The sequence below is a fragment of the Mustelus asterias genome, chromosome 6, assembly GCF_964213995.1.
Source record: "Mustelus asterias chromosome 6, sMusAst1.hap1.1, whole genome shotgun sequence".
Lineage (NCBI taxonomy): Eukaryota > Metazoa > Chordata > Chondrichthyes > Carcharhiniformes > Triakidae > Mustelus > Mustelus asterias.
The window spans coordinates 70,936,653-70,950,769 of NC_135806.1; the positions used below are offsets into that span (position 1 = coordinate 70,936,653).

A 14,117-nucleotide genomic window follows, 5' to 3' on the forward strand; every position below is an offset into this window, starting at 1 on the left:
ACTTTGTTAATAACTGTTTTGTCGCCTATCTTTATGATGTTCCTGTTCTTTCCCTCCCCATTCTAAAGAGGGACAAGTGCCCAGAACTTGCAATCTGTGTCAGAATCCCTATTTCTTATCCAAATCACACAAAAAGTTATCTGCTTACCTTCCTCAGATTTTTCAGGCCAATCCTTTGATGGAGGGGCCTTCTAAACTTGTGCACTGCAGGAATCCTTGTAGGGAGCAGTACAGAGAATCTTTGTTCAAGCTACATCCCCTTTTTACGACACTAGTTGCCATATTCCAGTAAATAGAGCATTTAAATGCCCCAAAAGCACTTTGAGAAGCTACAGAGAGAAGGTAAATGTATAAACTAAGTTGGTGAAGGGGTAAGGTAGCAATTAAGTGGGTGAGGGGGTAGAGTGAGAGGTGGATGAGTGAGGGGGTAAGGTAAGAGGTGGGTGAGTGGTTGGGGGGGTGCTGATTAGGGGGTCAGGGGTCAGTCAGATGGTAAGGGGGGAGTAGTTGGGGTGGGGGTTGAGGGGAGTCGGGGGCTCATTGGTATAGTTACTCAGGAGTTAGAATTGATTTTAATCTTTCTAAATGTTCCTGGGTTACCATTCTGGTAAGTGAGCCAGAACCGTTTAAATCTCCCACTCTAACTCAGAGTTGGGGGCTTTCTCAGGAGGTTCCAGATGTAGGGTAATTGCCTCAGTAGTCCAAACTTCACTCGCAATTCCCACGAGTCAGTGCATCAGAATTTTCATGGGGTCCCTCAGTGCATCTTGGGGGTGCCTCCAGGGTACAACCATACAGTTATTGGAGGTTTGGCTCAGTGTGTTAATCACAGGGAATGCTTCTGTTTATTTTTTGGAATGAAGTTCCATATATTCCTGAACTGAAGATAGGAATGCTGCATTGCGCACATTCTGATGTAGATGTCATCCACAGGATACATAGGGCTGGATATTCATGTTAGAGATGGGTAGTGGGAGTTGGGAAATTTCCCTGCTTGGCACACCTCCCTCTGTAAAATGTGCCATGAAGGGCATAATTTTCACTCCATTCCATGGGAGGCCCTGCTGGAGGTGGGCCCACTGACCCTGAAAACAGTTCAGAGGCATCCATGGGCTGCTGAATGCCAAGACCAGCTGGTTAAAAGGCAGGCCTTGGTTCTCTGAGACTTCATCACAGTTGTTTTGTACAATATTAGGCTCTCTAGCCCTCATCCCTCACATCTATTCACGCCCCAACCACTTCTCATACCCCATCCATGCCAATTCATGCTCCTACACCCACCCCATTGCTGTTTATAGCCACTATGCCAACTTAGTCCCAACTCATAGGAAGCCAAACCTCCTCAGCCCTCACCCTTTGTCCTTACACCCTTCATACCAACTTAGCAGCTATCCACCATGGCAGACTTCAGGATCCATGCTGAGATGAAACAAAGTTCTAAGGATCTATTAGAGACTTCATTATATAAAAAAACATTTAATTCATGAAAGCTTATTCAATATATTTAAATCCCTTCAAGTAATTAATCCATTATAACACATCACATCAAAGACAGCTTTAATAACCTCTTGGAGCTGTCAATCAAATTGAAATTACAGATCCCACTGTGTGAATGACAAGTTTTTGAAGCGGTCAAGGAGTATTAATGCAATAATGATAACCCTTAGGGATATGTCAACAACATGTATTGAAACTTCTGGAACTTTTTTTTAACTCTGAGACACTGACAAGCAGTTATGCTTTTCAAAATTTAAAGGGCAGGAGATTGAAAGAACTTGATAGCTTGACATTTCTATATACCTTATTCGCCTTTCACAAGCATGTACATCTCCACCTTGAAGTCATGGAACATAAACTGCAGGTTGTGGCCATTCCTGAAGTGAAAATTGGGTCTGCCTGTTCTGTGCACTCAATTTAAATGACCCAGGTGAGTTTGGGTTTCCCTCATGTCCGCTTCAAACCCTGCCCCCATTCCCCTACCATGAAAATGATGCGTGCCTGAAACGGGGTGAAGCTTCCGGATCCAAGCTCTTTTTAAAGGCTCTGGAAACTCCACTGATTTCATGCAAATCCAGCACATAGTATTTGTTGAAAACCAACAAACATTTGTAATAGCGTTGTGGTCTAAATAGTTACTGAGCAGAAATTTGTGGCTGAGATGAGAAAACCGGCATATAGCTTTCCAGCTGCACAGTTGAGTTTCTTGTCAGATTCTCTGGCACTCTGTGTGATAGAGCCAGCAATGCCAGCTCTACAGTGATTGGAAGGTGCCCAATTTGCATTAAAACAATACTCCCCCTTCCTGCCCCTCCCTCAACCCTCACAAGCACTGGAGCAACATGTCACGTTGGCGAGGGGGGAGATCTTGAATTCTTTACATGGTGAGTAGGATGTGATGGGGAAGTTCTTTAAGCACATGTAAATTTATTAAAATCAATTTATATGAGGTTCCCAGCCTTTCTGCGCAGTAACTTCGTTAGGTCCCTGGTGAGGGGTGGGGAAAATCAGAAAATGATACTTTGCCGCTAAGGTTCTCATTCCTGCGGTCTCGCGAGACTTTCCGCCTCGTGTCACCATTTTTGCCTGTGGCAAACGCCAACAGAAATTCCCCCCACTGTCTCAGGCAGGTTCCTCCAGACATTAGTGTTGAAAACACGTTAGTGTTGAAAACTGCAAATAAAAAGGCTGCTGCTACTAATACCGGATGAGGCTTGCAGCTACTTTTTCTTGTCTATGTGTGGATTCAACATTCAGCAATCCTGTACAAGGCAGCAAAGCAGCTGGCAGCACTAATTGTGTTAACATTGTCAAAGATATATGCTCAAAGTCACTTTTTGTTACCCTCACCAACTTTATGAGAAAACTTATTTGTCCAGATCTTGCAGCCAGTGGTGAAGCAATGTCACTCACCATTCACTACATTGACAGCCCCTAAAGAGTTTTTGCAGGCTTTTGAGTGGAGACTTGGGACATGATTTTTCCATGGGAGGCAGGTATTGGGAGGTGGGACCGAACCCTCCCATCATTGAACAGGATTTTGCCTTTGCCGCTGTCCGGAGAAGAAAACTCCAAAGAGTAACAACTCTCCGAGAGAAGAAATTCCTTAACATCTGTCTTAAATGGATGACCCCTTATTTTGAAACTATATCCCCTACTTCTATAAGGGGAAACATACTCTCAACCTGTCAAACCCCTCAGAGAGGTAACGTTGAGGGAGACTGCGACACTCCAGGTAGATGGTCACAGACATCTATGCCCTCATCAATGAGAAGAGATTCATTGACTAGGTTGATTCCTGGCATAAAGGACCATCTATTAAACCCAAGAACATAAACATAAGAACTAGGAGCAGGAATTGGCCATCTGGCCCCTCGAGTCTACTCTGCCATTCAATGAGATCATGGCTGATCTTTTTGAGGACTCAGCTCCACTTACCTGCCCACTCACCATTAATGCAGAATGTTTGGGTGGGTTCAGCTGACACTCAATGGAGTTGAGAAGAATGAGAGGTGATCTTATGAAGCATAAAATTCTGAGGGGTTTGACAGGTTGAGAGTATGTTCAATGCCGCAGTGCCAGATGTGTTCCTAGCCTTTGAGGTGACAGAGACCTCAGCCCAGCCTGCCTCTCCATCCTCCTTTGATGAGGTCTTGCAACTTTTTGGAACATTCAATACATTCATTTAGACCACTGAGCTCGTTCCAAACAATTCAGATCAAAATTCAAAGATTACGTTGCTAGCTGACTCGCCTCCATTACTGTTCAAGCCTTCACTCATTGGGCACGATTGCTGAGGGCTCCTGATTCTTGGTTGTCTTCCAGAAAATTTTTTGGTGTCCAGCTTGGTGTCTTGTGATTGCAACGTCAGTGAGCTTAATTAATGTCTTGCTGGGTACAGGTCTGATTTGCCACCTATGCCCTTTCCAGCAATGCGCAAAATAGCCAGCACTGGAAACAGAGACGGTACTTCCAGCTGCCATTTCTGTGCCATCCCGCCTCTGATTTGACCTGAGGAAAAATATGGCCTGAGCCACGTCATTGGACATTTGATCCAACATTAGACTTCGACAGGGAGTCTGTGGTACAATTGAGCAATAGAAACAACAGTGAGACTCTATAATTAATCAAATTGAAAAATCTGCGATACATAGTATAAATGAGGAAATAAAAATTAAATTTAAATCATGTTTATAAAGCAAAATAATGAGGAGGGAAAAGAGAGAGAGAGAGAGGTGAAAGTAGAGAAATGGTTTTGGGGAAATTGATGGGATTGAAGGTGGATACATTTCCAGGCCCTGATAATTTTCATCCCAGAGTACTTAAGGAAGTCATCCTGGAAATAGTACATTCATTGGTGGTTATTTTCCAAAATTCTTTGGACTCTGGACTGGTTCCTACAGATTGGTGGGTAGCTAATGTAAGCCCGCTATTCAAAAAAGGAGAGAGAAAACAGGGGACTATACACCAGTGAGCCTAATGTTAGAACTGGGGAAGTTGCTGAAGTCCATTATCGAGGATTTCCTAACTCAGTATTTGGAAGGCAATGGTATAATCATACAAAAGAGAAATCATGCTTGATGAATATATTGGAATTCTCTGATTAGAGTTGACCGAGGAGAACTAATAGAGGTAGTTTATTTCGACTTTCAGAAGGCTTTTGACAAGGTCCCACATAACAGACGACTATGTAAAGTTAAAGCACGTGGGATTGCAGGTAATGTCTTGAGATGGATAGAAAGCTGGTTAACAGATAAGAAGCAAAGAGTTGGCATAAATGGGTCTTTAGTGACCCATCAGTGACTAGTGAGGTTCTGCAGGAATCTGTGCTAGGACCCTAACTGTTTACATTATATGTTAATGATTTGGAAGAGGGAACTGGATGTATTATCTCCAAATTTACAGATGATACAAAGTGTTGGAGGGTGAACTGTGAGGAGGATGCAGAGATCCTTCAGCGTGATTTGGACAGGCTGAGTGTGTGGGCATGTGCATGGCAGATGCAGTATAATGTGGATAAATGTGAGGTTATCCTCTTTGGTAGTAATAATAGGGAGGCAGAATATTACTTGAATGAGTGTAAATTGAGAGAGGTGGATACTCAACGAGACCTTGGCGTCCTCGTGCATCAATTGCTGAAAATAAGCGCGCAGGTACAGCAGGCAGTAAAGAGGGCAAATGGTATGTTGGCCTTCATAGAGAGAGGATTTGAGGAAAGGGATAGGGACATTTTGCTGCAATTGTATAGGGCATTGGGGAGGCCACACCTGGAGTATTGTGTGCAGTTTTGGTGTCCTTATCTGAGGAAGAATGTCCTTGTTATAGAGGGTGTACAGCGAAGGTTTACCAGGCTGATTCCTGGGATGGCAGGGCTTTCATATGAGGAGAGAGTAAGTCGGTTAGGATTATATTCACTGAAGTTTAGAAAAGTGAGAGGGGATCTCATTGAAACATATAAAATTCTAACAGGGTTATAGAGGGTAGATTCAGGAAGAATGTTCCCAATGGCGGGGGAATCTAGAACCAGGGGTCATAGTTTGAGGAGAAGGGGTAAACCTTTTAGAACTGAGGTGAGGAGTAATTTCTTCACCCAGAGGGTGGCGAATGTGTGGAATTCATTTTCACAGGAAGTAGCTGAGGCCAAAACGTTGTCTGATTTCAAGAAGAAATTAGATGTAGCTCTAGGGGCTAATGGGATCAAGGGATATGGGGGGGAAGGGGGGAATCAGGATATTGAATTCGATAATCAGCCATAATCAAAATGAATGGCGGAGCAGGCTCGAAGGGCCGGATGGCCTACTTCTGCCTCTAGTTTCTATGTTTCTACGAAAGAGACGGACAGAAAAAAAATGAGAAAAATTATATATTTTTTTGAAATCTCCAACACTAATTAAATTCTGAAGGGATGCAACACGGTACACCAGAGGAGATGTTAGAGGTAACTTACCTCTAACATCTCCTCTGTGCCTACTCCCCAGCACCCTAAACCTGTGACCTCTTGTGGCAACCATTTCAGCCCTGGGTAAAAGCCTCTGAGAATCCACTCTATCAATACCTCTCAACATCTTATACACCTCTATCAGGTCACCTCTCATCCTTCGCTTCTCCAAGCAGAAAAGACCTAGCTCTCTCAACCTATCCTCATAAGGCATGCCACCTAATCCAGGCAACATCCTTGTAAATCTCCTCTGCACGCTTTCTATGGCTTCCACATCCTCTCTGTAATGAGGCGACCAGAACTGGGCACAGTACTCCAGGTGGGGTCTGACCAGGGTCCTATACAGCTGCAGCATTATCTCCCAATTTCTAAACTCAATTCCTCTATTGATGAAGGCCAGTATTCCATACGCCTTCTTAACCACTGCCTCTACCTGCGATGCTGCTTTGAGCGTCCTATGAACCCGGACCCCAAAATCCTTCTGATCTTCCACACTGCCAAGCGTCTTACCCTTAATATTATATTCTTTCATCCTATTCGACCTGCCAAAATGAACCACCACACACTTATCTGGGTTGAAGTCCATCTGCCACTTCTCCGCCCAGTCTTGCATCTTACCTATGTCTCGTTGCAACTGCTGATATCCCTCTACACTATCCACAACACCACCAATCTTTGTGTCATCAGCAAACTTGCCAGCCCATCCTTCCACTTCCTCATCCAGGTCACTTATAAAAATCCGCTGGTGGGTGCGTGGAATCGGCTGCCGGTAGTGGTGGTGGAGGCGGATTCGATAGGGTCTTTTAACAGACTTTTGGATAAGTTCATGGAAGTTCGTAAGATAAAGGGTTATAGGTAAGCCTAGTAGGTAGGGACATGTTCGGCGCAACTTGTGGTCCAAAGGGCCTGTTTGTGCTGTAGCTTTTCTATGTTCTATGTTCTATGTTCTAACTCTGAGCCCCCCCCGCTAAATGTTGTCAGGGGACAGCCTGGACATGACATGAATCATTGATTGGGTGCACCACAACTGCAGTCTGGGTTCCCTGAAAGGGCCCACTTGTGCTAATTTGCTGCACAAAGGCCTTGGCCAGTGCAGAAATGATTCAGGACTGCCCAATATTGGCATGGCAGATTGAAGCTATGTTAGCGGACTGTGGGATCTGTGATGAGAAAGTGGTTTTTAATGGGGGCGTTGATTCTATTCTGCTATTCCTGTTCCCGTAGGGTCTTTACTGTTATTCCTTGGCATGGTGGTCTTAGCCATACAGGCTGGCATGATGGGAGGCGAGCAGCAGGTGGATTGATAAGGCCCTTTTGTAGTGGCAGGCTTGGGTTGATGTAAGTCTTCTCCAGGCGCTTTCTTGTTGCAATCTCTGTCCTTATATGAGGAGGTGGTATGGTGCCTCATATGGTTTCTCATCATAGATCCCACAGTCCGCTAACATAGCTTTCCATGCTGAAAAAGGCCCATCTACAACCAGTCTTTGCCTTCAGTGGGCAAGCCACTTCTGAATCCACAAGGCAATGTCCCCTTGTATCCCATGCCCCTTCACTTTCTCAATAAGCCTTGCATGGGGCACCTTATCAAATGCCTTGCTGAAATCCATATGAACTACATCTACCGCTCTTCCCTCGTCTATGTGTCTAGTTACATCTTCAAAAAATTCAATTAGCTCATAAGACATGATCTGCCTTGGACAAAGCCGTGCTGGCTATTTCTGATCATACTATTCCTCTCCAGATGTTCATAAATCCTGCCTCTCAGGATCTTCTCCATCAACTTACCAACCACTGAGGTTAGACTCACTGGCCTATAATTTCCCAGGCTATCTCTTCTCCCTTTCTTGAATAACGGAACCACATCCGCAATCCTCCAATCCTCCGGAACCTCTCCCGTCTCCATTGATGACGCAAAGATCATCGCCAGAGGCTCAGCAATCTCTTCCCTCGCCTCCCACAGTAACCTGGGGTACATCCCATCCGGTCCCGGCGATTTATCTAACTTGATGCTTTTCAAAAGCTCCAACACATCCTCTTTCCTAATGTCCACATGCTCAATCTTCTCAGTCCACTGCAAGTCTGCACTGCAACTGCCAAGATCCTTTTCCACTGTGAATACTGAAGTAAAGTATTCATTGAGTACCTCTGCTATTTCTACCGGTTCTACACAGACTTTCCCACCGTCACATTTGATTGGTCGTACTCCTTCACATCTTATCCTCTTGCTCTTAACATACTTGTAGAATGCCTTGGGGTTTTCCTTTATCCTGTCTGCCAAGGCCTTCTCATGACCCCCTTCTTGCTCTTCTAATTTCCCTCTTAAGTTCCTTCCTACTAGTCGTATACTCTTCTAGATTTCTAACATTACCTAGCTCCCTGAACCTTTTGTAGGTTTTTCTTTTCTTCTTGACTAAATTCGTTACAGCTTTCGTGCGCCATGGTTCCTATAACCTACCATAACTCCCCTGTCTCATTGGAATGTTGCTGTGCAGAGCTCCAGACAAATTTTCCTTGAAAATTTGCCACATTTCTTCTGTACATTTCCCTGAGCAAACCTCCTTCCAATTTATGCCTCTAATTTCCTGCCTAATAGCCTCATAATTGTCCTTACTCCAAATAAACACTTTCCTAGTTTGACTGATCCTATCTCTCTTCAATGCTAATGTAAAGAAGATAGAGTTATGATCACTATCCGCAAAATGCTCTCCCACTGAGAGATCTGACACTTGCCCAGGTTCATTCCCTAATACCAAATCAAGTACAGCCTCTCCTCTTGTAGGCTTATCCACATACTGTGTCAGGAAGCCCTCCTGAACACACCTAACAAACTCCTCCCCATCTAAACCCCTTACCCTAGGGATATTCCAATCGATATTTGGGAAATTAAAATCTCCCATCACGACCACTCTGTTATTATCACATCTCTCCAGGATCTGCTTCCCAATCTGCTCCTCCACATCCCTGCTACTATTGGGCGGCCTATAGAAAACACCCAGTAAAGTTATTGACCCCCTCCTGTTGTGAACCTCTACCCACAGAGATTCCGTAGACAATCCCTCTGTGGCGTCTATCTTTTCTACAGCCGTGACACTATCCCTGATCAACAGTGCCACTCCCCCACCTCTTTTGCCTCCTTCCCTGTCCCTCCTGAAACATCTGAAACCTGGCACTTGAAGTATCCAGTCCTGTCCCTGAGATAACCAAGTCTCTGTAATGGCCACCACATCACACTTCCAAGTAGTGATCCATGCTCTAAGCTCATCCATTTTGTTCACTACACTCCTTGAGTTAAAATAAACACATCTCAACCCTTCGGTCTGAGCGCTCCCCTTCTCCGTCACCTGCGCATCCTCCTTCTCACACTGTCTACAAGCCCCTTTTATTTTTAAGTTAACCTCCTCTCTCCCAGTCACCTCATTTTGATTCCCACCCCCCAACCATTCTAGTTTAAACACTCCCCAGTAGCCTTAGCAAACCTTCCCGCCAGGATATTGGTCCCCCTGGGATTTAAGTGAAACCCGTCCTTTTTGTACAGGTCGCACCTGCCCCTAAAGAGGTCCCAATGATCTAGGAACCTGAATCCCTGACCCCTGCTCCAATCCCTCAGCCACGCATTTATCTTCCACCTTATTCCGTTCCTTCCCTCACTGTCTCGTGGCACAGGCAGCAATCCCGAGATTACTACCTTTGCGTTCCTTCTTCTTAACTCCCTACCTAATTTCCTATATTCTCCTTTCATAGCCCCTTCCCCTTTCCTGCCTATGTCAGTGGTACCAGTATGCACCACGACCTTAGGCTCCTCTCCCTCCCACTTCAGGATTTCTTGGAAACGGTCAGAAACATCCCTGATCCCGGCACCAGGGAGGCAAACCACCATCCGCGTTTCTCGACTTCCTCCACAAAAACGCCTGTCTGACCCCCTCACTGTAGAGTCCCCTGTCACCACTGCCTTCCTCCTCCTTTCCTTACCCTTCTGTGCTACAAGGCCGGACTTCGCGCCGGAGGCAGGACCACTGCTGCTTCCACCAGGTGGGATGTCCACCCCAACAGTACTCAAACAAGAGTACTTATTTTTAAGGGGCACAATCACTGGGGTACTCTCTACCACCTGACTTTTCCCTTTCCTGACTGTGACCCATTTGCCTGCTTCTTGTGGCCCCGGTATGACCACCTGCCTATAACTCCAATCTATCACCTCCTCGGTTTCCCTGACCAGACGAATGTTCTCGAGCTGCAGCTCCAGTTCCCTAACTCGGTCCCTTAGGAGCCGCAGCTCAACGCACCCAGAGCAGATATGCACTTCTGGGAGGCTAGGAGACTCCACGACCTCCCACATCTGGCACTGAAAACAGCAAACTGGCTTCACATTCATAATGCCCCTCTTCCTCAGATTCCACAGGGAAAGAACTAAGATTTAAAAGTTGAAAAACAAAAAAAAAAAATGTTTTCTTTTCTTTAAACCTACCCTCCCTTGCCCGTTTCCTCCTAAGCCCATTGAGCCAAAGCACTTCAGCTCTCACTCCGCTGCCTGCTACAACGCTGCCTGCTGAATAGTGCCTTTTAAAACCTCGCGCGCTAAATGACCTCTTCCCAGGTCACCCCGCGGCCTACTTCCGCTTTTACTGTTTAGAATAATAAACTTTTAAAAACAAAAACCCCGCTAAAAATCAGATACAGCAACTAAAACTCTTACCAGTAAAAAGCTCCCTTCACAAGTCGCTCCTCTCAGCTTGCTCCGCTCGAAACAAAGGGAACGATTCTTCAGGTAGGTCGATTTTAAATATGACCCCTTCCCAGGTCACCCCGTGGCCTACTTCCGCTTTTACCGTTAAAAATAAACTTTTAAAACCAAAAGCCCCGCTATAAATCAGATACAGAGTTCTCCATTTAGTCACTGAAGAAACTATTGCTTGGCTTGGTGATTACTGCACATGCTAAAAGAAAGTGTCATCTGGGGGAGAGCCGAGTAACTCAGACCGCAGCTTCCAGATTTCCATATTTATCTGCACAAGTGCATACTTTGGAAGTTGACGCCCCAGTTACACCACAATAAGGATGAATTCTGTTCACCTTATGTTATTCTCAGTGCAAAATAAGGAACTTTATGGAAGTTGGAAGTATTACCTGTGCACTTGCTACACCTTTTAAAATAACCAAGTACATTATGGTAGAAGAACAATAATGCCACAAAAATAAATACACCAAATTTAATTGTTCAATGTCCTGTCCTTTTTTGCTTAAATAAAATTAAAAGGCCAAGATATGTAGTGTTACAAGAGTTTGTGTAGCCAATAAAATGTGAAGACCATTGCATATGTTTAACTCAAAAAAGCAAAATAACTAAGTAGTGAAGTGTTCATAACTGAAAGCAGGAAACTAATTGCAAAAATTATATTGCAGCAGTAACAAGCTGTGGTTAGCTTGTGTAAGTTGTGTAAAACTAGTGGGTATAGTTCCTGTTTTGTGGTTGGTATTCGTTGAACAGACTCTCCATCTAAATGAATAGTCTCCCACTGATGCCTTCAATAGAATGTGAGTATACATGTTATGAATGGAATGCCACAGTAAATTCAGGAGTTTGCTTGAGTGCTACAGTATAGGTTGAGTAAGAGTTGACTCATTAAACAATCTGCTACTATGTAGGTTGTGTACCTGTGTTCATTTCTTTATTAGATTAAAGATAGGGGGCGGTTACTTAAATAGGCTAGACTGCTCACATATGGATCTGATTAACACTAACAGTTTGGGATTTGAACCATTCCAGTTGGGGCCAGCCTCCTTACCGTACCTATCGCTACAGTTTGTTGCTGTTTGGCAGGTAATTTCCAAGAACCTGCCAGCAGGCAGAAAACTCAAAGAAGAAAGATATTATCACAGAGGAATTGGTCATTTGAGAGTTGATTTCATAAAATATTTTATTGATGGAGGAGACCACATGGTTTGTATAAATCAATCTACCTCTCCTCTGTAATGGTTCAAGATAAACAAAAGTAACTTGTGAAATAGAATGCTTAAACTTTGCTAAGTGCATAATTCTTCACCTCCTGCGTGCAGTTCTAACATGACCATAAGAAATCACCAATTGTGTTAATAAACCTTGATGTTTGTTCATAATTTACAAATAAAAATAAAATGTTAAAATGATTTTGGCTTTTTATATTTAATGCAATTGTTACTGTGTGCTGACAAGTGGATTATTTAAAATATCAATGTTAAGATCCAACGGTGTGCTATCCACAATTTCAAAATGTGTAATGCATATATGAGAGAAAAAACAATTTGCAGATTAATTGTAGAATTACTTTTCCATGTATATAGAATTATATAACCTGAGCAAAAATTTCTGAAACAATTTTAGATAAAAATGGATATTTTAAAATCTGTTTTAATGCTGTGCTATACTCTCACCATCCTTTGATACTCTCCTTAAAACCTACTTCTTTGGCAAAGCTTTTATTTATCAATCGTAATATCAATTTGTTCGGTTCTGTCAATTTTTGTTTTATAACTCTGCAATGAAGTACCTTAGGTTGTATTCCTATGTGAAATGAGTTTATATAAATGAAAGTTGTATCATAGACATATGTCAAGATAGCATGAAGAAATTCTTCAATGTGATATTCGTCACCAGATATGTATAATAGTATGAAATGTTTCCATCTGATGGAAGATGTTTTAATTTCTTTCATCGTCCAAAATGTTGGCGGCGAACACATTCCCCCCACTGCTATTTTACGCTCCAATGAGGTTGATTGGCATGAGGAGCTACTTCCACCTATCACTTGAAAATCCCACCATCAAGTGCTGCCTGCCAGTCAGATTGGGCAGCAGCTTTCCAGTCCCTTCAGGAACAGCACTGGAGTGGCTGGAAGAGGCATTGTGTGAAACTTCCTGAGCCTAAATCCTGGGAACCGGAGAAAAAGGGGTCTGGAAGTGGAGGGGAGGAAAGGCAGAGGGAGTTGCCAGGATCTCAGGGGATAGGCTGGAGGGGTGAAGGAGGTCCAGAGATCACTGGGTCTTAAGGGGAAGGTTCCACACCCCACCCCCGAGTCAGAAGGGGGCTTCTGATGGAGGCACAAACCCCTTTGCACAAGAGACCTAACTATTCATGATGGATTAACTTACAGTCAAAACTCCACAATTTTATAAACATTTATAAGACTACAGTTTATTTTGTTTTCTCTGTCATTCTTGTTTTTACAGTTCCTTGAACTTTGTGCAAGAGTATTTGCCTGAAAGTTCAGTGACAATGGCACAAGATACCCTTCAGGGATCCCCTGCAGAAGTAAAGGAAAACTGGCTATATGAAGAATATACAGGGTCAGTTTTAGTAAGCATGATATTTCATCTATTCTTCTGTAAAGGGTCGTTTATTCTGAATTGCCATAATATTGTGAAAATGTTGTGAAGGATGATGCATATGCGATTAACTGGAGTGTCTCAGGTTTTCTTTTAAATTCCCGTATTCAGTGCTTCAAAACCGTGATTTGGATGCAGTTCCAGTGAATGTAGAGAAACCTGTCTGGAAACTTTGCTCGCGGGATTGAGAGAGGTACTTTGTATAAAGTGCTGTGATAGCACTTCAGACTCAGGATTTCACCAAAGAGGTAGCTCTGGACACATTTTCCTGGTACAAAGTAGATGGCATATCTGCAATGCAATGGCCTACCTCACTCCACTGTCCAGTTGCCTTCATTCTCACCCTGAATTTGCTGTTGATTGAATTTGCCTCTATTTCCAGCTCATCCAATCAGAGGCTGGCTTCTCAGTGCATTGTCTGCTGATAGGCTGACTAGCGTGCCTATCAGTAGGCAACAAAGTGAAAAAACTGCCTTCAGTTGGACAAACTGGAAGGACATTTCTTTTTCAAATTTTAAGCGGCTAGACGTACTGCAGAATCCCTGGGTGAGTCCTGTGGAACCCCAGAGTTTCACGAAACACAGTTTGGGAAACACTGATCTAGACTAACAGTTCAGTGCAGTACTGAGAGAGGGCAGTTGTGTTGTCTTTCATTAAAACTGAAATCCTGTTTAATGTTCAGCTGGGCAAAAAAGTTCCTTCCTCATTATCCAAAGAAGAGAAGGGAAATTCTTCAGTGCTAGGGCCAAATATTATTGCCCAATTAACATTTCCAAAAACAGATTAACTAGCTATTTATTTCACTGAGATCTGTGGAAACTTA

At 43.6% G+C, this 14,117-nt stretch overlaps 1 protein-coding gene across 2 annotated transcripts in view; it reads left to right on the plus strand.

The window, feature by feature from the left end:
• Positions 1-14,117, plus strand: part of LOC144494920 (protein prune homolog 2-like) — a 421,892-nt gene that overhangs the window by 267,683 nt on the left and 140,092 nt on the right. For both annotated transcript variants that reach the window (XM_078214519.1, XM_078214521.1), the window contains exon 9: positions 13,139-13,255. In XM_078214519.1, coding sequence (XP_078070645.1) covers positions 13,139-13,255 — 117 coding nt within the window. The remainder of the gene's footprint in view (positions 1-13,138; positions 13,256-14,117) is intronic.